Here is a 23,168-nt window from a genome sequence, read left to right as displayed (position 1 = left end):
GTGCGGCTGGCGTCAGAGCGGCCGGGAGCCGGGGCAGGGACGTGGCGCTGCGCCCGCCTCCTCCCGCGCCTCTTCCTCCTCCTCCTCCTCCTCGGCCTTCTCCCTCCGCCTCCCCGCGCGCTCCTCCCTGCAAGGTGGAGTCTGGGGTTGACGTGAGGTACAGGGGCTGGAGAATAAAGAGTGTGGAGTTGAACTCGTGCCATTGTAGTGACTCATCTCGGGCAGAGCGCTGGGGCTCCGAGCAAACCAGCGAGCAAGCGAACGGCGTTCGGCGGGGACAGAGAGAGGGAGTGAGAGAGGCGCGGACGGGCGACGCGGGCCCGTCCGGGAGCGGGCGCCGGGGAAGGGGTGCAGGTCCGGGCGCCGCAGCTGTGGCACGGGGAGCGGAGCCGCGTCCCTCTCCGCACCGGCTCAACTGGAACCCCACCGGCCGCGGGCCGGGCGCAGGCTGCCTTCTTCTAGTCAAATGTCCGAACCGCTCGAAACTCCGGCGGCGAGTCGGCCACAGGAAGTTTATTCTCAGCTCCTTTTCTAAAAGGAGGAAATAGAAGTTTCTCCAAGCGGGCAGCCTTTCTTTCCGCCTTTTTTTGCCCTGCCTGAAATCGGGGGTCCCCAGACCTGGCAGGCTTGACTCGCCGGGCTCCTATTCTTTTTTACGTTCCAATTTTTGATTGAGCCGGCGGTCCGGGCTGAGCTCCGGTTGCGCGCGGGGGCGGGAGGGCGCGCGCAGGGGAGGGACAGAGGGACGCGCGGACTTTTTAGTGGGAGGGACCGGGTGGACAGCCGGACCCGCAGCGCTCGTAGAGCAGGAAAGAAGTGCAGCGCTCGGCGCTCGGGGGGCACTGTTCCCGGGGTGTCGCCGCCGAGGGGCAGAAGCCCGGGAGCGAAGACTAGAGCCCGAGGCGCGGCCCGCAGGGAGCCAGCGTTCAGCAGCCGGTGCGCGGCCTCGGCGAGGGCGGGGGAAGAAAAACACCCTGTTTCCTCTCGGGCCCCCACCGCGGATCATGTACCAAGATTATCCCGGGAACTTTGATACCTCATCCCGGGGCAGCAGCGGCTCTCCTGCGCACGCCGAGTCCTACTCCAGTGGCGGCGGCGGCCAGCAGGTAGGTGCGGGGCCCGGGTGCACCTGGCGGCGCGGGCGGATACCCGCCTTCCTCTCGCCGCCGCCACTGCCTCTCTTGCTTTCTTTTCCGTTTCTTGGTTTGGCGAGAAAATTCCTACGGGCCACCATTGTAAGTTCTGGATTTTCGTCTTGTCCTGCCCACACCTCCTTTCATCCCCTCTACCCAACAACAACACTTTTTTTTTTTTTAAACTGGAGCGGCGAGCGGGCTGGAACAGCCAGCAAACCCTATCCTTCACACTACATCTTATCCAGACCAGCTCCTGGAATTGCAGGTCCCTTTCCCAGGAGCCTGTACCTCCTCTCCCAGGAATCCACCTCCATTCTCCTCTCTTTCCGTGGTGGACAAAAAAAAAAAAAATCTTTGCACCCACGGGCCCCTCCCTACATCTCGGGACCTTATTCTTGCGAAAAACCCTCTCCTTCTCTTCCCCGACCCCCATCGGTCTTAATTTCTGAAAAATGTTGGGGACTCGGAAACATGGTTGGGCTCCTTCAAGTAATCCGGAGTGGGTGCGGGTTGGCGCTCTGGGAATCAGGTGCGAAGGTCAGGAAGGAAGGAGGAGGTCAGCCTTGATTGGCTCGGCTGCGCCTAGGTGCCCGGCGCCCATCCATCTCCTGTTAGGGTCGGAGAAGGAGTCTGCACTGCCACCAGAAGGGGCGCCTTGTGGGTCTGGGAGTACCTTGGGGCAAGGACGCCTGCAGAGAGAAGGGGGGCGGGGAGGGTGGAGAGACCTCGCTTGGGCTCCTGAGTGGTTCTGGAAGCCGAAAAACAACTTGTTTCTAAAGCAGGCGGACTGGTTTGCACTGGAGGGATTGTGCGTGCGATCTGTCTATAAATACCAGAATAAATAAATACCAGAAGGGTGCTGCTGGGTTGGTGGTGCTGGTGGGGTGCCTGTCCTCGGCAGCAGCCACCCCCCCCCCACCCCGAGGCTTGTGAGGGAGCTGGCTTAACAAACAAGGCCGCTAGAACCTGAAACCCGCCTCAGTCAGGATCTGCAGAGTCTGTAGCCAAATTGGCTGCAGCAAGAGTTGCTCTGGTAAGGCAGTGGCCTTGGCCTCTATACGCCAGCCAACCAGAAGGGGTTGGGGTGGGCTTCCAGGGAGGAGGGACCCTGATGGAGAATAAAATGGAAACACGGTTCTCTTTGGTAACTGAAGAGGGGTATCTTATTCCAGAGTGGCTCCCCGTACCTGGTGAGTCCTCAGAACGGCCGTTCTGGGTCTTCCCTCTACCTACCCTGGTGTCCCCATAAGCACCACTGTAGAGAGCCTAGTCTGTGCCCTGAGGGTGCAGCCAGTGCGCCCCTAATGACGGATACCAAGGTGATGAGTTTCCAATTTTGTTCCAAAGTGTTTGATTTTGTTTGCTTTGCAGCCCCATTGGTGGTTTGTATTGAATCCAGCTATCGTTAGGCAATGGGTTAGAGTCATTTATAACCCATTCCCTCATTCTCCGGTTCAACAGCCCCCAAAAAGTCCCTCTCTGCCTCTCCGAACCAGGAAGGGGGATCTTTTGATTTCTCATCTGCTCCTTTGGCTGCCGTTTCTGTGGCACTCATCATTGAAATGTTACAACCTCGCCGCCTGGCTTTTCTCAGACCCTGGGGCCTAGATGGGAAGTCAGACCGGACATCAGTGCCCCAACTGAATAATCTGTGTCACTAGGGCTTTGAGCCCAGGATGTGAGCGGAGGCAATTCCCTGTTTTGGAAGAAAATCAGACAGGAAACCAGTGCTAGGAAGAAGGAAGAGAACTCAGTCCAGCAGAGTGTAATGGGGCCTCATTACCGAAGCAAAAAGCAGCTGTTGGCTAATTCCTAGCATGCTGTAACACATGAGGATTTTGCAATTAGTAATAACTGGTGCACAGGGTTCTTGCATATATATACGCCTGCCCATTCGGCCCAGCAGCTTGAGTGAGGCGCCTTTCAAACCAGAGGGATTGGCAAGGCATTGTAGCTTTGGACAAGTTTCTCAGCCTATCCACTCCTGAGGGAGGGGGTGGGGGAGGGAGGCAGGGTTTTTTTCTCTCATCTCTGTGACTTTGAGCAGAGCTGTTCTGTGGTCCTAAGGACTGACGCGAGAAGCTTTTGTTACTTCCCAAGTCTGTGACCCCACTCTGGCTCGAGGTAACTTCATTGCATACCAGATAAAACCTGTAGTCACTTTATTTCTCTCAGCTTCCTTTACGGGGAGACTTTCCTGACAGTTAGTGATGGTCCTTCTTCCTTTTGTGGCATCTCAGCGGGCCAGTCAGTGTAAGAGCATTCTCTGGTTTCACCCTGGGCAAGTGAATATTATTTTTCTCTGCTCTCTTTGTTTGTGGGGTCTGATATTCCTGAGAAGTTTGTTGCTGTTTACTCAACCTAGAACGCTCCTCTCCCCTCTCACTTCATAAAGCTTGATCTTAACACGTGGCCATGAGTTTCAGTGACTTGGGGAAGGTGGTGGGGGGCAGATAACTCTGTTGCAACCTCTGTTCTTGTATATGGCAGGAACTTGAAGCATGGAAAATATTTCCTGTTCCAGTTATAGTTTTAATCTCAGAGGTTGGTCATTGGTGATTTGATTTGTCACTAATAGTTGCACACACCTCCCCCTCCTGGCTTTTTCTTTTTATTGTTGTTGTTTTCTCTCTCTCTCCTAACTTTCCTAGGAAAACACCTACCAGATATATGCCCTGCCTGGCTGCACGACTCTTAAACCGTTTCAGGCCCTGAGCATTACACAATTCAGCCAGTTACACAAACATAGTCATTTCATAACTTGTTTTCATCAGCGGGGCCCCTTTTAATGAAAAACAAAACAAAAACAAGACCCAGAACTTTTCCAAGGCTGCCATTTGTCTGTTCCTCAGATAACTTGTGAAAATAAATCAAGGGGGACAGTTCAAGGAATACCAGACTAGCTCTCTTCTTTGGCAACCATCCTTTTCCAAGACACACACACACACACACACACACACACACACACACACAAAATTCCCCAGAGTGAACTTTTGCCAACTGTACCCAGGCTGGGACATTCCTCACATCAAAGAACTTTTACCAGAAATGACTGTGATTCCCAAGTCAGCCCCAATCATACCTCTCTAGTGCCCCCTACGGGACATTCTTAGAAGAACTATCTGGGGAATGTATTTTTCCAGCCCCAGAGAGTGTTAACTTGGTGAGTTTTCGGAATTCTTAGGATTTTTTTCTTTTTAATCCGGGACAAATAAATGCCATATATTTAACAGTGGTTAACTAGGAGCTGCTTGACTTTGAAATGCAGTTTCTTTTCTGATTTTTTTTTTGTTCTGAATAAAACGTAGTTGAAAAGGGAGTGCTTTTTTTCTTTCCCTATTTTGCCATCTGTCAGCACAAGGTCTTCAAATTCCCAAGGCTTGTTTTCTTGATATTGTTTGTATTAGGACATTGGGAATTTTATTTGGGGAGGTGGTCTTCAGAATTGGTGGGAAGGTGGGAGGTGTATATTAAGGGTCTGGTGCCTTTTTTTTTTTTTTTTTTTTTGCCTTGATCTCACAGATGTTGTAGATTAGGATCAAACGAAATGTTATCCCAGGAATTTGTCTGTTCCGCTGATTCTTGATGGTGGAAGTCAGTGTCACTGTTTCATCAAAGTGAATGGGGTGAAACAGCAGTCACGTATTGTCTGAGTGGCAGTCGAATTTTCCTATCCAAACTCCTGAGTGCATTTCCATTGCTTTATTTCTGCCTGCCTCATTATGCAAGGTGAGTGTAAAGTTAGGAGGCTCTGTTTTCTTTCTTTTCTGTCTTATTACAAACACACCCGAACTTATGCATCCAAATCACTGTTGTCTCCTTCATTGTTGTTCCTTGAGAAGACTAAATACTTATTTGAATGCTGTGGCTATTAGATTCAGAAAGGTTTTACAACATCCCTCTTTGGGACTGCCTTCAGCAAATTCTTTTGAAAACCCTCCCTCCTAACATATCTTTGTCTTTTGAGGGTGAATTTGATATTTGGAAGTTATCGAAAGATCTGACATATAAAGAACCAAGTGTGATGTATGAGGTCTGGGTGATCTGTCTGGGTCCAAAGCAGGGTGTGACCCCGAATCCTGTTGGTCTTCATCTCAGGAGTCTTCCTGGGACAGCAGTCACCAAGACAAGGCACACCAAAAGCAGGCACCTTTGCCACCTCTACCTTAGATTTCCCCACTCTGTTATACAGGAGTAAAGGTACTGATTTTGAGAATTCGGGAGGCTAACTTTCTGGCCTATTTGTTGAAAGAAAGAAAAAGAATTAGTGTTTTATGGATATGTCTCATCTGTGTTGTATGTGGTATCTTTTGATGGCCACAGCATTTCAAAATGACGGCAGCTGCCCTGATTGAGGCAAATATATCTGTTCCAAACCCCATTCGGTAACTCTGTCCCTCTTGGACTCACTGGGCTGGAGAGGGAAGGTGTAAGACTCCTCTTGCCCACTGCTGTCTCGTACCCTGTCACGGGGCAGTGACTTGGCCACACTCACCTGCTGTGGCATCCCCTTCCCGTGGAGTGCAGAGCTGTCCCAGGATTGGTGGAGGTACAAAAGGGATCCACAGAATGGTGGAGAGAGTCCGAGAGGAGACTCGGACTCATGAGAATGCTTTGGAGTGGAATTTCGGTCCAGGAGGGCCCTGGGAGGAAAGACACTGGGGAACCTGGTGGAAACTCTGTGCTGATCACCTTATTTTCCTTGCTTTTTTCATTTCTTCTTTGCTGTGCTTCACCCTGGCAGTTAGGTGAAGAAAGATAGCATGATTCTCTCAAGTGAACCTGACAGGAGGCAGGTCACCTGAGATAGTGTTTGTAAAATTTGGGGAAATCACGAGTTTTTAGGACCATTTCCATGGTGAGCTAAGTGGCTTTCCTCAGAGAGGAACGAAAGGTCAAAGATCAAAGTGATGTCCACTGCAGAATCTGTGAAAATTGGTTGAATTCCACATAGAAGGCTTTGGAGAGCACCCCACGGTAGGTAAAAATACAGAGCATTTGAGTCAAACTGGACGTCAACAGGGTTATTCTGGAGCATTTGAGGCAGCATTCGCCCTACCTTCTCCTCTTCCCCAAGCCAGTCTCCTGGGATGTTGGAATTTTCCTTTTCCTGTGCTGGGAAACTAAAAAAAGGGGTTCTTAAGAGAAAGAACCCAGTCTCTTCCCAGATATGCATAATCATTTCTGCCTGCCGAGGCAGGTCACAGGTATTCATGGGGTTCATGGCTCGAGTGCTTTGTGGCCCAGTCAAGAATCAATCTGATGGAGAAATGCCTGGCTGAGGCGATGGACCCAAAACACCAACTCTGACTTCCATCTCAAATGCCATTTCTGCCCAGCCCAGGAGTTTCTGGGATAAGCCCTGCCCCATCCACATCTGCAGAAAATAGGAACCCAAGCCCTACTTCCTGGACCTTTCTGCAGAAGGCCGTGGTTGTGACCCTTATTTCTGAATCCAAGGCCCTGCAGAGTTCAGAAAGGTCATTTTCCCAAATTAGCAACTGCTGGGCTACAGGGACCTGTCTGACCTGATGAAGTTGGGTGGCCCTAGGGGCCCTGTGTTCTGAGCTGTCTTTCGCATAGGCAGTGGGAGGACACACGTACTTACTGAGCGGCCCCGCAGCTCCCTTAAATTCAGGATGCTTCAGGATAAGGAGGTTCTGCTGCCCAAAGACCTGCAGCAAGGCTTGTGAGGGCTCAAACTTTGGCTTCAGGTTCTGGAGATTCAACCTGTCTAGTGAGAGTCCATGCCTTCACTCCCTGGGTTAGAAGAATAGTTGTGATTTTTTGCTTTCTCACTTCCTCTCTTTATTCTTTTTCCACCAACCTGAGCATGAGAGATGAGAATGATCCTCTAGGACAGAGGTTGCCAAACTATGGCCCAAGTATTTTTGTAAATAGGGCTTAAGAGAGCACAGGCACGCCTATTAGTTTACATCTTGTCTGTGGCTGCACTCACGCCAGTATGGCCGAGTTGAGTAGTTGCTACAGAGACCTTATGGCCCTCAGAGTCTAAAATATTTACTATCTGGCCTTTTACAGCGAAAGTTTGCCAAAATGCTCTAGGAGGTCGGTGGGGGTGGGGGGCAGTTTGTCCTTTTATAGGCATTCTTGCCCACCCAGAAGTCAACAGGATGACACAGTGAAAGAAAACATTTGGAGGCTCTGCCAGGCTGGAATACCACACAGCCATCCAGCATCTTCGATTCTGACCCTATAGGAGGAGCTTCCAGGGGGCTGGAGAGCCCCAGGGGAGTCAAGTGAGGGTCCTGGGTTACCTCCTGTAGCCCCCCACTCCCAGCACACACCTGGTGCTGCATCAGGGATCAAACCACCCTAATGCCCACAGCTGGGAAACCCCATCTTGGTTTCTGTTCAGTGTTAACCCGTTCGTAGAGAGCCATGATTTCTCCCCAGCATGACATTTGACTGATTCTTGGATCTGTTGTCAGAGAAGAATGCCAGGCTAACTTCTGGGATCACAGACTCCTAGGCCCTCCTCTCCTCTCCAGCCCCAGTGTCGCTTTCTGAAAAATACCTTTGGAGTTGAGACAAGACACATCTGTCAGATCTCACTTAAACTTCTGTGTGTCTCAGAGAGCCTCCACCTGCAGACAAAAGCCTTCTTTATCACAGCCCCAGTCCCCTCAGGGGCTAGGACGTGTTTTCCTTGCAGTTCAGAGCCAGTGTGTTCTCCAGATGGCTTTACCTCCCTCTGAAACAAGTTGTACATGCATTTAGAGGCAGTCATTACCTACTGCCTTGTTTTTATTGCTGTCTTGTTTTGTCTAGACCAAGCCATTGCTGCAAGGAATCTGGCTGATGGCTGGGCACGGCCTTCCGTAGACCTGCCACCACAGAGTGAGTGGACTGGAGGGCCCCAAGAGGGGCTGAGAGTCAGCCACTTAGTCCTAAGGGATCTTAGTCTCTCAGCTTTGCTTCAGGTTTTTGGCTTCCCTCTCCCAGCCTGAAATGGGAGCTCTTTTGTTTGTTTTTTTGGAATGAGGAATGAATTTCTTGGGTGCTTTCCTGAAAGGAAAGCTGACAGTTCCCCCACAGAAGTGGAAGGTCACATTAAACCATCCTGCTGGATGCCTCGGGTGTCTTTCAAACCCAGAACCGGACTTGGGAAGAGAAACAATAAAAATGTTGGGTGCTTCCCAGGAATGAGAAGCTGGCAGTTCTCCCTGGAGCCACCCGTTTTGCACTGTGAGTGCACAGACACTTCCAATGACGAGGATGGTGATGGTGGCGATGGTGGTCGTGATGAGGATGGTGCCACCTTTCACTTATTTGGAGCAGCATTTCTCAACCCTGGCTGCACATTAGGACCTCCTCAGGCATTTCTTTTAAAGCACCTTATCAGAACCCCACCCCAAAGCAATGCATTTAGACCTGTAACGGTGAGGCTGGCTCCGGCATTGGTGTTCTGAAAAAGCTCCTGGAATATTCTGACGTGCAGCTGGGGCTGAGAGCCGCCGGTGTGCTTTTAGAGCCTGTGACTACAAGCAGCTTCTTATTTAATCCTCATCATAGTGCAGTGAGTTTGGTGTTACTACTCCCCTTTCCAGACAGGGAAACTGGGTCCTCAGTGATCCACCGAGGCCTCAAATCCAGGCCTCCTGTCTCAGAGTACTCCCCATTCTCCCTCCCAATCCAGCAGCCCAAGAGAAACATAGCTGCCTGGGTTTTAGTGCTTCTGCACAAACTCAGCCGCTCACGTGTTCTCACTGCCCTGCCTCCTCACAGCGAGCCCTGGTTGTCTGTTTTTCCTCCTTGAAGATCATTTCCCACTTGTATCCTTCTGTGTTCACTGCATCCTGCCCTCCTTCACACACACATACCCAGATACACCTATTACTTTTCAGTGAGCTCCGGATAAAAAGTCCAGTTGTCTTTGCCTTGGGAGGTGACTCAGAATCCATTCATTGCACTGGGCAGCTCTCCTCACGGACTCCCAGAATCCACTGCGCTGATAACTTCACAGAATCCCAGAATCCACTGCACTGGGAAGCTCTCCTCACGGACTCCCAGAATCCACTGCGCTGGTAACTTCACAGAATCCCAGAATCCACTGCACTGGGCAACTCGCCTCACGGACTCCCAGAATCCATTGCGCTGGTAACTTCACAGAATCCCAGAATCCATTGCACTGGGCAGCTCTCCTCACGGACTCCCAGAATCCACTGCGCTGGTAACTTCACAGAATCCCAGAATTCATTGCACTGGGTCACTCTCTTCACTGAATGCCCCTGACCTGGGGCCCCAGGGCAGTCTGGGAGGTGAGACAGCCACATTCCACTACCCAGACTAGGGTCAGGCAGCTGGCAGGGGAGTGAGCAAGGAAGGGTCCACAGCGAAGGGTCCACAGCTCCCTCAGCTGCAGTGAAGTACTCTAAGTTTCACTTTATTTACACAAAGCAACCCGGCTGTCCTCACCAGGGGCAAAGACCGTGGTGGTGGCAGCTGCCGTTGCTGCTGACACTTCTAATCCTGGTTGGTCTGGTTGGGCCAATATAGGGGAGATGCTATAGCATCCGTGCTAATGGCGGTGGGATTTCATCTGGGTCAACCAGACCTGTGGGGAGTCCTGGGTGAGGGAAGGTCTGTAGGGACCCTTGGTGGGGAGGACCCTGATGCTCTGTCCGAGGGCAGTGGGGATGGATACCAGCACTTGGGGCTGGATTTTGAGGCAGGAAAAAACAATGCTATAGAAGCTTGTGTTACGCGGGATTTGAGAGACCGAGCCTCTTTGTCAGGCTGAACTGGGTTTGAATCCTGACCCCACTGCTTATTGGAACGTGGCCTTGGATAAGTTACTTAATCTCTCTAAGCCTGAATTTCTGCCTCTAAAATAGAGATAACGGTAGTTCTTACCTCAGAGGGAAAATTAATGGGACAGTCTAGGTTAAACACTACCATGGTGCCTGTCATTTAATAAGTGCTCAGTAAGTGTTAGTTATTATTGTTGTCAATATTTCATCCACCAAGTTAGGGAAGAAAGGATGTGCAGAACCTTTTTGTGGAAACAGGAATTATCCGAGGCTGAGGGTTTCAGGAGGGGAGCTTTCTCCCGCAAATCTGGACGTAGGGGATCTTTCCCTTCTCCCTCCTTCTCGCTTTCTAGTAGCTGCCCTGAGGGAAAGTCAAGCCCAGCTGCTGAGGAGCATGGCCCATTTTAGCTTTTGTACTCTGTCATCATCTTATATTTTAAATAGAATGCTTCCTGCAGCGTGTCCCACAGAGCTCTGCGACGTGGTCTGGGCATAAATTAAGTGACAGGGAGAGAACTCAGAGCTAGCAGCAAAGTTTCACACAGACACACCTGTGAGCACAGATAGATAGATATGTAGATAGATAAAGAGAGACACAGTGTGTCTGCCCCAAGCAAGATGGGGGTGAAGGTCAAGGAGGACAAGGACAGCAAGGGGAAGTCTGGCAGCAGACGCTACCACTTTCAGTCTCATGGGTCAGAGGATATCTTTTCATGGACCTGGTCTCACCCTGATGGGGCCACAACCCCATCATGAAACCTGTTTGGAAAGTAACGAAAGCAGACATAACAACCTTCCTGGTGATCCTCGTTGCTGCAAAGCAGTTGGTCGGCAAATCTCCTCAAGGGATCCTAAGCTGGTACCCTCGGGAATAACGGCAAGTGACCCAGAAGTTCAGGAGGCCCCAGGTGGAAGGCCTGCTCTCTTGCAGATGGGGGCCTAGCTGGCCTGGAGGGCTTCAGGGAGGACCTGCTGAGTGTGAGCTGCTAGGGACCACATCTATCCTAGAAGCCATTGGAGATATGACCACATCCTCGCCAAGCCAGTTGGGGATGGAGTTTCCAGGACCTCAGTCAGGGAGCAGATCTGACATGGGGGTCCCAGGAATAGTTAAGATCCCCTTGATTCTTGGATGTGCAGGAAGTCCACCCAGTGTCTTGACCTTGGCTTCCCAGGCTCTGACTCTGCTTTCTGCCAGTTTTGGCCTCCTGGCTCTGCTTGTCCTGTTCTGCAGTATTTATTGGCTCAATCCTACTTTTCTCCTCATTTCAGAAATTCCGGGTAGATATGCCTGGCTCAGGCAGCGCCTTCATCCCCACCATCAACGCCATCACGACCAGCCAGGACCTGCAGTGGATGGTACAGCCCACGGTGATCACCTCCATGTCCAACCCGTACCCCCGTTCGCACCCCTATAGCCCCCTGCCGGGCCTGGCCTCTGTCCCCGGGCACATGGCCCTCCCAAGACCCGGCGTGATCAAGACCATTGGCACCACTGTGGGCCGCAGGAGGAGAGATGAACAGGTACAGTTCCAATCAGGAGCCGCATTGGTGGCTTTCCAGGCCTTATAACACAGTGTTTTTCTGAAGACTGGCAGGGAGCAGGGTCGATGTTCTGGGAGCACGGGGGAGATGAAGGAGCTCAGGACCAGTGGAGGCAGAGCTAGAGACCTGAGAGTCAGGCATTTCGCCTGTGTCCCTTAGAATCTGTGTCTTAGTTTCCTCAGCTGCAAAATGGAGATAGGGTCTTGCTGGCCAGGACTTGCTTCCACCCGAATGAGATCATGGTGGGAAAGCACATAGTGAGTGATGAGGCGTCAGCTCATGGGCAGGACTTAGGCCCTGCCTATAGCAGTATCATTCTCTGATAACTTGGTACAGGGGCCACAGGACAAGCAGCCAGTGAACCCTGGCTGGGAGCTTTTTGGGGAGTCCTTAACTGTCTCCCAGTATCTGGTAGATACCCAGCAGTCCTAAAGCCCCCCCGCCCCCACCTTCTAGACCAGTACTGCCCACACTACTTCCATTCTCCCTCCATGGTTCAGGCCTCCAACTCAAGGCAGGACCCCGTTTCAAGTGCCTGGGATGCACATTCGGGAAGTGGAGGGACTCTGGGGGTCTTTGGAGTCTGCTCAGCTGCTTGAGCTCCCAGGGCTGGCGGGGGAGGTGGTCAGATATCATCAGCCTTTTTCTTCCTCAAGGGGCTCAGCTTTGAGCAGGAGTCAACCTGGCTGAGAGAGACGCCAGCAAAGGGTGGGGCCTCTGCTCTCTAGGTAGCATCTACCCAACGCTCAAAAGGCCCATTGTCTGTATTAACAGATTACCAGGGCAGCGTTGGCCCCCTGCTTCCCAAAAGAGAAATCAGAGTCATGCATAATTCCAGAAAGGAGGGAATGAGCCTTCCAAGAGCCCCATCTGTCCCCCTTCACAGATGACACAGCCAAGGCCTGGACACAGCTACCTGGGGCTACTTGGCAAGTGAGTGGGGAAGCGTGGCCTAGAGCCAGGCCCCTGGACCCCTGTGCGGTGCTCTTTCTACAGCACCATGCCACCACAAGTCCAGGGAAGGGAGATACTTTGGCAGTAGAATCCGTTTTTCAAATGAAATGTTAGCTTGAAGAATTACTTCAGTTACAGCTTTGGAACCCCTCCCCATCTCAACCACTGTCCACCTCCACTCCTTGTTCCAATACAAGGACCTTTCAAACGTGGTGCCCAGTGGATAATTGCAGATCCAGTGCCACTAGTCCCCAGGACACTTAGAATCACAAGGGTCACTGCTCTGAGGAACCGGAAGCTTTCACAGGAGCCCCGTTCCTCTGACGACAAAGCTGGGCCTTGTATCCATTACATGTTGGTTTGTTCTATTAGTGGCAGGGCCCTGTGCAGGGGCAACATGGAGGGGTGTGCGTAATAGACGGTAACAGACACAGCTCCCGGGTGCTGTCGGGCTTCTGCTGCTGGGGCAAATGGCCAATATCCCCCCTCACTGCTGCTTTCCATACCTGTAGTTATAAATATTGCAGTAGCAGCGATCCTAAGGTCCTCTATAAATGTGCTTCCTTCAGGGAGCCCAGGGTGCTAAGCTTTATAGTCACTGACGATTTGGATTCTCCCTGTATGTAAGGGACCCCTGAGTAAGAGCCAGGCTTGTGAGGGACTCTTGGGTTAGCAGGACAACAAAGCAAGATGTGCTGAATACTCTTCATCCTTTTCTGGACCTGGCTCACACCAAATTTAGAAGTTTATATCTGGAAGAGACTTTGGAGACCAGCTTTTCTATAATTTTCAATAATTATAGAAAATTCAATAATTTTCCCTCTGCACCTATTTAACAGATGAGGAAACTGAGGCCCAGAAAGAAGGGCCTTGTCCAGGCTCACACAGTGAGTTAGTGGCAGAGCCAGGACTGGAATCCACCTCTTTTGACCTTCAGCCCTGTGGTTTTCCTACCACACCACCTGGGCGTGCCCTAAGACAATTTGGAGAATTTCCTTCCTTTTTTGAGAGGGAAAGAGAGAGCCAGAAGTGTTTTATCCCGTGTCAGTTAGGAGTTCAGATCATCATCTGGCAGCTTGGAGGAAGCCTAGGTGGCGGCATCCTAGAACCTTGGCTCTTTGGGTTCCTAGCCTGAAGGTCTTTTCTCAGAGGCTCACCTCTGCCTTCCCAGCCTCCCCCAGGGGCAGGAACTTGTTACCAGGGGCTGGCCTGGTGCCTCACTGCCCTCCTCCGTAACCTACCCCAGAGGCTCCCTCTGAGGCCAGCAGTGGCGGGGAGGGGCGGGCGTGTGTGGCTTGTGGATGGGTATGTAGTGGTGCTGACACACTCAGGTTGTAACCGTGTTGTCACCACCCCTGAACGCTTCCTAAGCCAAGAGCTCCCACAAGTTGCCCCACACCTCACCAGATAGGGGCGAGACTTCTAGGGCAATTGGGAGGTCAAAATTTGTCCAGAAGCAGCCAAGGGGGAACAGAGGCCGAAGTGGACTAGGACCAGCTCTCCATCTTTTCTGCCCCTCATCAGTGAAGGAGGAGGGGGGCTAGCTGGGCCTCAAGGGGAACCCTAGTAGTCTTTCAGTGCCGAGCCCTGAACCCACGACTGCAGCAGGGTTACCCTCTTAGACTCAGGTTGAGACAGGGTTAGGAGTAGCAAGTATTCAGGGCCTTGGCCAAGTGGCCTTGTGACCTCAACTGATCTCCACAGAGACCAGGGTGCCTGAATCTGGGGACTCTGGGTCTCCAGTTGATTTGCTGCTCAGTGAGTGCAGAAAAGGCATCAGAGGGGAGACCTCTGAGTTGCATCTTCTTTCTAGCACTTTCTAGTTTAGAGAGGACTCTCACACTGCATCTCATCTGATCACTGCAGAAACTTCGTGGAAGGCAGGGCAGGTCCTATTAACCCCATTTTACAAATGGGGCTCTGAGGCTCAGAAGGGTCAGTAATCTGTCCAAGTCCACCCAGAAGTGCCACATCTGTGTTCGGCTCCCAGCTGCCTGACGCCTCTCAGAAGAGAGACCGTGGAGCCAACGGCTCTTTGGGTTCCTAGGCAGAGGAGGGGGCTTAAGGAGGGAAGTGGAGCCGGGACTCCAGCATGGACTCCGAGACCGGGTCTCTGGAAGGGGCCTGAGGACTAACAGAGATGCTACCGGCTGGATGGGCTCAGGTCAGTGCGCACCACCTGGAGGCTGCTGCAGTGATGCTGTGTCCTTTTCAGGACGTCACAGCCACACACCTTCAAGGCTGCAGGGAGCGTCCTGGGGACTCCGGCCTCGGCCCAGCCTGGGCAGTGGCTTCCTCCCTCACAGGATGGCTGGTGGTCCAGGCAGCATCCGTCAGTGGGGCGGCTTCTCTCTCTTAGCCCCTCCAAAAGCGGCTTTGGCCCTTTCCCCATGTATCCCTTGAGGATAGGACTCAGGTCTTATTCCCCCAGAATCTTCTAAGCCCCAAGTACTGTACTTGGCATCTTGTAGGGGTGCCGTCAGTCTGATGACTGAAGGGGTGGTCTGTCCTTTTGAACTGCTTTCTGCCTTGGCCCCCAGCCATCTCCTCACATCACCTCTTCAAGGGGCTGGTGGCCCTCCTCTGGAAGGAGGGCTCTATGTAAACAGAGTGTCAGCCCTGATGGTGGGGGCAGTGCTTGCCCTCTGGCCTGAGCCGCGGGCCCCTAACCAACCTCAGTGTGAGGACCTGCAGGGGGATTTGTGTTCACTTGGTCTGTTGACAAACCTCTAAGCCCTCAAACTGTGCCTGGCATGCAGAAGGGCTCGTTGGTTGAATGAGTGGATGTGGTGGGCAGCAGGGTTTAACCTGCCTAAGGGCCCCTCCTCCTTTCGCTGGTCCTGTCCAGCCCGGCACTGTGCCGGGCACACGGGTGAGTCCTCGGGGTTGAAGTGTGAGCAGCCAGCACTCGAGGGCCGGCAGAGGGGCTTGGGAGTGGGGTGGCCCTCCCCCTGGCAACAGAACATGCCCCCCTGGGTGCTTCTTACTCTGGGCCCAGCTACTTAATCACGTGGAGATAATGAGGCTCGCAGAGCAGGCAGGGTTATGGGGAGGAGTAATTAGGCAGAGAGTGGAGGAAGCTGCGTAAGTGGGTGGGGCGGGCCTGGCACGAGGGGACTCTGCGGGAAGCAGTCCCAGCCCGTTCTCAGGCCTTGGCACTGAATCGGGGCTGGCCTGACACGTGCTGCCATCATGCTTGGGCTGGTGAGTCCCTGACCCATGGCTACCCTGTTCTCCCTTCAAACACGCGACATCACCTTCCGGGGGGGTTCAGCTCTAAGCGCCCTCCCAGGCGTCCACACAGCAGTGAGCCGCGTGTTCTGGGCCTCTGAGCCGCGCTCCTCTTGCCTTCGGCCCTCCCCTCCCCAGTTCCAGAAGGGCTTCTTCCCCTACTCCAAATGCAGTTAAAAGCCAAAAAGATGGCGAGACATTTATCCGAGCCTAACCGTGATCCTTGACCTTGGCCTTTAGCTGTCCCCGGAAGAGGAGGAGAAGCGTCGAATCCGGAGGGAGAGGAACAAGCTGGCCGCGGCCAAGTGCCGGAACCGCCGCCGGGAGCTGACAGAGAAGCTGCAGGCGGTGAGGAGCTCTGCGTGGGGCGGGCGCACTTCTGGGCGGGCCAGAGCAGGGACCCCAGGGCTCCCGGCCCTTCCCCTCCTCCTTGCCCCTAGTGGCTGACATGTGAGTCAGTGCAGACAGAAACATTGCTTCCTTTTAGCACATGGGTCAGCACTGCCCTGATTAAAGGAGAGGGTTGGGGAGAGGGAGCTGGCCTTTAGCACCAGCCTGGGCCCAGAGAGAATTGGACAGGCTTCTTGGGCCTGGTACCCTTTCTTATTCAGCGCCTGTGCGGTCCCTGCACTGAGACCTGCTGGGGCTCCTGGGTGAGGAATGGCAGAGGGTGTTGGCATTGCAGGGCCCGGGAGCTAAGGCAAGCCCAGACCTGCCTCCTCTGGGGCTCCTCTTCCCAGGGTGCCTGCCACCAGCAGGAGCGGCCCGGCCTAGCTTCAACCATCTAGTTTGGGCGGGCGAGCATTGTGGGGAACTGCTCTCTGGGCTCCTTCACCTCTGCAGGGGTCGTGACGCTCTCTAGGTCTCATGGAGGTGGGTCACGTGCAGCTGAGTTGTACTGTCTTGGGGTTTTCTCATATCCTTCGTGGCTGGGAGGGTTCCCTGCTGCTGCCCTGAGCCTGAAGCTGTCACCTTGGTAGCTCCTTCTGCCTTTGTGAGTCATTCTCCCCTGCTGCCTAACTGCCCACACCTGGGGGCCCGTGGCCCTACCCCTCCCTCTCAAAAGCTTGACCTGACCAACGTCACATAACTCCCTCCAGAGCCCCGCCCTCCAGGATGGGCCGTATGCCATGTGGGGGAAACCCAAAGCCAGGACTAACTCTCCTGGGTGGAATGTGTTCAAAGTGAGGAGATGAGGGAGACTCCGTTGGCAATCCTTGCAACGACCAGCCAGGATGATGCTTTGGAGATCATTGCCTTGCACATCCTATTACTTGATCTAATCCTCCCAGTTACCATTCAGCTGCTTCTGCTTCCCTTTGTCCATCCTGGAGCCCTCGCTCGTGGGTCTTGGACGTGCACGGCGTGAATCCCGTGGTGCCTGTAGTGGTGCCCCGTGGCGGTGTTAGAGTCGGGGAGGAGGAGTGGCGGTGCTCCGATGTCACGTGAGGCGGATCCATGAGTGATCAGCACTCCCCGGGGAGACTCCCCCAGCAGAGCCCTCCCTACCACTGACCTTGCAAGGAGCCGTGCCCCCTGGCTCTACCCCAGGTGCTTCTGCCACCAGCCGCAGCAGAGCCTGCCCCCCTGAGGCCCCTCAGCTTTCCCCTCACCTCCCTAGAAGCCTCACACCCAACTCCCCCGCGCCTCCCCACCTACGACCCAGCCACCCAGGCCCTGAGCCACATCCTCCACAGGAAGCCTCTCATAAGCTCATGACATTCATCAGACCCTTGAGACAGATGGAAACTTTTTTTCACTTCGGAATGTGCTGTACTCGGCGGCTTAGCGAAGCTCTGGCCCATGTCATCTCGTTCTCAAACAGGAATCTGTGTTCGGGAAAAGTGGGGAAGAGGCTGGTGACACGTGCCTTGCCGTGTTCTATGACGACCCCCCGCACGTGCATCTGTTGCTTCTCTGGCTTTGTGTGAAAGGAAGGGCTGAGGTCCATGCCAGCCTCACGTGCCCGCTCAGGCTGGCAGGGGTCTCATCTGTTAAAGCTCGGGGGCTGAACTGAACGTTCTCCCGGGCTTCTGTGAGTCCTGAAACATATGCTTTCTACTTAGAGCAAAAAAGGGAAGAGGGACGGTGAAGATCCAGACGGGATGCATTGAGCACTCCCTGTAAGCCGGGCACTGTCCTAGGCTTGTGTGCGCAGACAGAAATCTGCACTGCCACGCAGCTTAGAATTTAGTGTCGACGGCGAGCTGGATGGGGTTGAGGAGGCACGAGGAGAGGGGGTGGAGCTGCGTGCTGTGCTCCCTTCCCCACCGGATCTCACTATTACTCACCCCCAGGCGCACCGGGGGGCGGTCCTGGCACCAAGGCAGCAGAGCGCGGTAGCATGTGGACTCTGGAGTCAGCTACGTTGGGGTCAAATCTGGGCTACCCTACCTGCTTGCTCTGTGGCGTTGGGCAAATGATTAAACCTCTTGGAAACTCAGTTTCATCTGCAAACTGACACCTGCAGGTTGCTGATACCTGCTTCAAGAAACCGCTGGGTTGAATGAGATAATGCCTGTGAAAGGCTTGACACGGTGCCTGGCACAAAGTAAGTGCTCGATCATGACAGCTACGATTGTTAATTCACCCATCCTCCAAGCTGACTTTCCTCTTCTCTCAGTCTGGAGCTTTGGAAACAAAAGGAAACCTTAAGCGTGCAGGTGGCTCAGAAGTAGTGGGCTGTGAGCTTGCTGCCTTCATGGGCTGTCCTCTGAGCACATGGCTGGCTTTCCCTCTCTCAGCCAGATTTGACAACCCCCCAGCGCAGCCCCTGCCATCCCTCACGTACCCCTCTTCCCCTGCAGGAGACGGAGGAGCTGGAGGAGGAGAAGTCGGGCCTGCAGAAGGAGATCGCCGAGCTGCAGAAGGAGAAGGAGAAGCTGGAGTTCATGCTGGTGGCCCACGGGCCCGTGTGCAAGATCAGCCCCGAGGAGCGCCGGTCACCCCCGGCCTCCGGGCTGCAGGCCCTGCGCAGTGGGGGCAGTGGAGGGGTAGGCGCCGTGGTGGTGAAGCAGGAGCCCCTGGAAGAGGACAGCCCTTCGTCCTCATCGGCGGGGCTGGACAAGGCCCAGCGCTCCGTGATCAAGCCCATCAGCATCGCTGGGGGCTTCTATGGGGAGGAGCCCCTGCACACCCCCATAGTGGTGACCTCCACTCCTGCCATCACCCCAGGCACCTCGAACCTCGTCTTCACCTACCCCAGCGTCCTGGAGCAGGAGTCGCCTGTGTCGCCCTCTGAGTCCTGCTCCAAGGCTCACCGCAGAAGCAGTAGCAGTGGGGACCAGTCGTCAGACTCCTTGAACTCCCCGACTCTGCTGGCTCTGTAACCCAGCTCCCAGGGGCGTCCTCGTCACTGCCTCCTTCCCAGGGACCAGCACCTTTCAGCACTCCAGGGCCATGAGGGTAAGAAGGGGACCCTGCCAGAGAGCTTCCTGGTTCTGGAGGGACCCAGGTGGGATTTGGCAGTGAGGCGCTGGAGGACTTGGATGATCTCTTGGAAGTCACGGGACCTCCTCCCTCGTTCATGTTGCAAAGCAAATCCTGTTTCTTGAAAAACGTTGGACGACTCGGTTCGGTGGACCCGGGCATCTCTCTGGCTTCTGAAGAGCCTGAAGCTGGTGTGGACCGTTCCCGTCCCTTTGTCACGACATGTCTCTGGAGTGATGGTGTCTTTCTCTGCCCCACCAAGCATGCTCAGTGCCTTTTGGTTTCACCTTCCCACTATTTGCCCCTTCCTTCCCCCAGTGTCAATTTCACTTCCTCTTGGTTTTTATCAAATTTGCCATGACATTTCATCTGGGTGGTCTGAATATTAAAGCTCTTCATTTCTGGAGATGGGGCAGCAGGTGACTCTTCTGCTGGGGCTGACTTGTCCAGAAGGGGACAGTCGGTGTGCGATACAGAACCTTTCCTCCCCTGGCGCTCCCGGTCCACCACCATCTCCAGAACCACCAGCAGGGCTCCCTGAGCTCTCAAGGAGATGCCGCCATTGCTGGGAGGCTTGGAGGACCCTTCCTCCCCATCCTCGGAGACGGCTTTTGGAGGAGCGGCTTGGCCAAAAGACAGGGTGTGAGTGAGACAGCCGGGGCACAGATTGGGTTTGCCAAATGCCTAATTACCGGGCCAGGAATAGTGCCAACAATCCACATGGGTGTCTTGAGTAGGACGTCTCCTGTAATTACTGCCTCGCCTTTCTGCCCCGGACCCTTCTCTCCGGACCAGGGAGGCATCCCTCCCTAGGAGCCACAAATCACTCCAAGTCCCTGCCGGCTCTGCCCTCCTCCACCCTGCCTCTCAGGGTGATGCCACCCACGGAGGTTTAATGAGCGTGGGCCTGGCCCCTCCCCAAGCCTCAAAAGCGCCTCTGCTGTGGACAGAAATGCAGGGGGAGGAAGGAGGGAGGCAGTCGGAGTGGGGTTCGCCTCGCAGCAGTCCCAGCACCCGCTTCTCACCTCTCACCCAGGTGCCTGTTCAACCCCCTGTGGTCGTCTGCTACCTAATGGAGCTAGTGCTTTTGCTTTTACACTCCCCTGCCCCTCACCCCAGCGTGCTCCTCAGATCCATCAGCCAGTTGTGAGCAGCTGGCCCAGAGCTGTCACTGTGGCTTGCAGCATACATGCCATGCTTGGGGGCTGCTGAAATCAGAGATGAGATGTGTTGCTTCCCGCTGCAAGCTAGCTGCTCCCTTCCCATGGGGTGGGGGGCAGGGAAGGGGTCCTCCAGCCTCGCCAAGAGCGCAGCTCAGCAGAGCTCAGCGTGGTCCCCACCTCCCCCCCCTCAAAGCCTTTTTCTCCCCAGGGTTGATCTTCCAGAATGAGCTTCTGCTGGGCTAGTGCTCTGAGGGAGACCCCGCTATTGTGATTCAGCCCTAGAGATCATTGGATGATAATTTAAAACTATATAGATATTATTTAAATCAACCCAGTGGGGGTTAGAACTCAAAGTTGGACTCCGGGGAGAGAGAGAGAAAGAGAGCAGTGACATGGTTCCCTGTTCCGTATTCCCTTCACGTACCCAGGCCTGGCACGCGGGCTGGTATTTAATGTCCATTATCCACTTGCCATGCACTAGACACACAGAATGGAACAGCCGAATGCCTAAAATACACAGACTGCTATGACTGGGAGTGACGTGTGGAGAGATAGGGCATGAAGAGAGAGGAGATTAAAAGAAAAAGTATTTTGTCCCCAAATGCTTTAAAAATGTTATTTCCCACATTCCTTGGCTGTGACGCAGCCCTCCCAGTTCCCCAGAGGTTCTGGGCGGGGCGCTCCTAATAAGATTGGGCCACTGGGTTTCTCTGGCTTCAGATTAATCAAGGACGCGGAAGTCAGCAAGGAGTAGCAGGAGACGGGCAAAGAGAAGCTGGGGTGCGCTCAGCTCTGAAAGGCTTAATCATCTCAAGTGGTGTTTGTGGCCAATTGGGAGCTATTTGCTTCTTTTTGCATATATATATATATATATATATTTCTTAAATGAAGCTGCTTTCTGGTGTTTTATTTCTAAAAGTCCCTTTGTGCCCCAATTTGCACAGCCCTGATCCCAAGGCAGGTCCCGGTATGTGACTTGGGGCCGGGCTGGACATGCCTGAGACAGTGTCTGGCTTTCGTTCCGATTTCAAGCTGCGTTGGCTTTGGGACCAGGAGAAAGCAAAAGCCCAGCCGCCTCTCAGGATCTTGAGGCCTCCGGAGCCGTGTCTCTATGCAGGACCCTCTAGCTTTGTTCTGGGCGGTAGTCTGGCTTCCCCAAAGCCAGAGGTTATTCGGAGAAGGCGGAGTGTTCACACCTAACGCACTAGTGTGCCCTCAGTCACTTCCTCCTGGCTGGTCTCCAAGTTCACACCAGACCCAGGCCTGCCTCCTCCTCTTCCCCCTCAGGGAGCAGCCGCAGTGGGGAGGCCTTTGTGCTCGGGCAGGGAACCCTGTGCTCCCCCTGTGTCCCCAGCCGTGAGGCAGCTGGTGTGGACTCCAGTTGGGCTGCAGGCAGCTCTGGGATGGCATAGGGCAGGCACCCCTTGACAGGCTGGTGTGAAACACACCGTCCCCTTGGCCACCTGGCTGGCCTCTTTGGGAATAGTCCTCTTCCTGGCTGGGTGGATGGGGACAGCTGCTGACACAGGAAAGAGAGGAGATCCCAGGTGAAGTTTAGACGATTGCCAGAGCCAACTCCAAGCAGAGAGTTCACTGAGGAAGTTTCCAGAAAGAAGTCATTGTTCTGCCTGTGAGACAGGCCAGGTGTCTTCACTGTGCCCAATAACACAAGCATCTCAACGCCAAGAACCATCAGAGGCTACTGGTTCCCTTTCTCAGGCTTTGGGGAAAGGAGTCTCCTCTCTGCTCCCACATGGCTCCATTTCAAGGATGAGCTCAACTTACAGGCATTGGGACTTTGCTCCCATTTCCCTGAGGGACCACCAGTGCTTCCTGCAGTCTCATCTTGTAACTTTCAGGTTGATTTCCTCCTCTGATGAGACATCCACGTGGCCTCTTTAAGAAGGAAAAGAATAACACCTACTATGTGCCAGACGATGTGCTAGGCACTTATATATATATACCTTCTTTAGGATGAGACTGAGCCATGAGGACTTCCCTTATCAAAAGCCCACAAGTAATGAATAAATAAAAACACTTGGAGGTGAGAAGGTCTTTCTCCAAAGATCCAAGGCAAGATTGCCTTCAGTCGGAGGTTTGTTCTCAAAGACCCACCCCCTACAATATCCTTCCACCTCTAAACTTGTTTTCCCTGTGATGTGCTCCTTTGCACTCTTCAGATGGTTGACCTGAGTTTTATAGAATTTGTGGACCAATAGGATACGTGGTGTGTGTAACTTTCTTTTAAAAACTTAAGTAAAGGGGTCTTGCTATTTTCTGCTTGTTGAGTCTTCTTGGCATTCATCTTAAAAGCCAGCATCTCACTATTTATTGACAGGTCGTGTGTGTGTGTGTGTGTGTGTGTGTGTGTGTGTGTGTGTGTGTGTGTTCGTGTGTACATTTCTAAGAGTGCCCATGTCCTCCTGCACCTTTTAAAAAGGAAACCCAGTCACCCCACTACCTATTTGACATCTTTTCGTGCTTCTAGTATTTTGGTCATACATCAAAAAGGGTTTTAATTTTCTAATGCTGACATGTTCAGGAGGAGCTGGGTCAACTTTTGAGCGGGGCGTGGGAAGGGGAGGGGGAGAAGAAATTGACATTTATTTTATTATTTATTTTAAATGTTTACATCTTTGTGTTGTACCAAGCCTGAATAGAAACAGATAGCATTAAAATGCTCAGTTCCTCTCTCCCTCTCTTTCTTCTTTGTAATTTTTTTAAAAAAATTTAGGCTAATGATACCTTTTTTTGTTTCTAAAATGATTTGTGACTTGTGCTGTATAAACTGTATAAAAAAAGGTCTGTTTTTAAAGATGGACTGTCATTCCTCTAGGGACAGTGGTCACCAAGAAGTCTACATTGTAAGAGAACCTGCCCTGTTCCTCAAAAAATTATTTTCTCTGTATAATTAAAAGTTTATTCCATTTATTTTA

General features: G+C 53.2%; 1 protein-coding gene across 4 annotated transcripts; it reads left to right on the top strand.

Annotated features, from left to right (window-relative positions):
- The first annotated feature begins 188 nt into the window (after positions 1–188).
- FOSL2 (FOS like 2, AP-1 transcription factor subunit) lies at positions 189–23,168 on the top strand. 4 transcript variants are annotated; one of them, XM_024764527.1, is made up of 5 exons: positions 189–1,106; positions 9,005–9,418; positions 11,183–11,434; positions 15,881–15,988; positions 18,448–23,168. In XM_024764527.1, exons 2-5 carry the CDS (start codon positions 9,383–9,385, stop codon positions 18,967–18,969), a joined length of 918 nt encoding a protein of 305 aa, XP_024620295.1. In that variant the 5' UTR covers positions 189–1,106; positions 9,005–9,382; the 3' UTR covers positions 18,970–23,168. The 4 variants fall into 4 exon arrangements, with proteins under 4 accessions (XP_024620295.1, XP_024620297.1, XP_024620296.1 ...); XM_024764529.1 differs by having other exon boundaries at positions 190–1,106; positions 9,005–9,184; XM_024764528.1 differs by having other exon boundaries at positions 190–1,106; positions 9,005–9,330.

The sequence above is a fragment of the Neophocaena asiaeorientalis genome, unplaced genomic scaffold, assembly GCF_003031525.2.
Source record: "Neophocaena asiaeorientalis asiaeorientalis breed wild unplaced genomic scaffold, Neophocaena_asiaeorientalis_V1.1 scaffold345, whole genome shotgun sequence".
Classification (NCBI taxonomy): Eukaryota; Metazoa; Chordata; class Mammalia; order Artiodactyla; family Phocoenidae; genus Neophocaena; species Neophocaena asiaeorientalis.
Note: the sequence above shows the minus strand (reverse complement) of the source record. Positions and strands in the feature narration are given on the sequence as shown.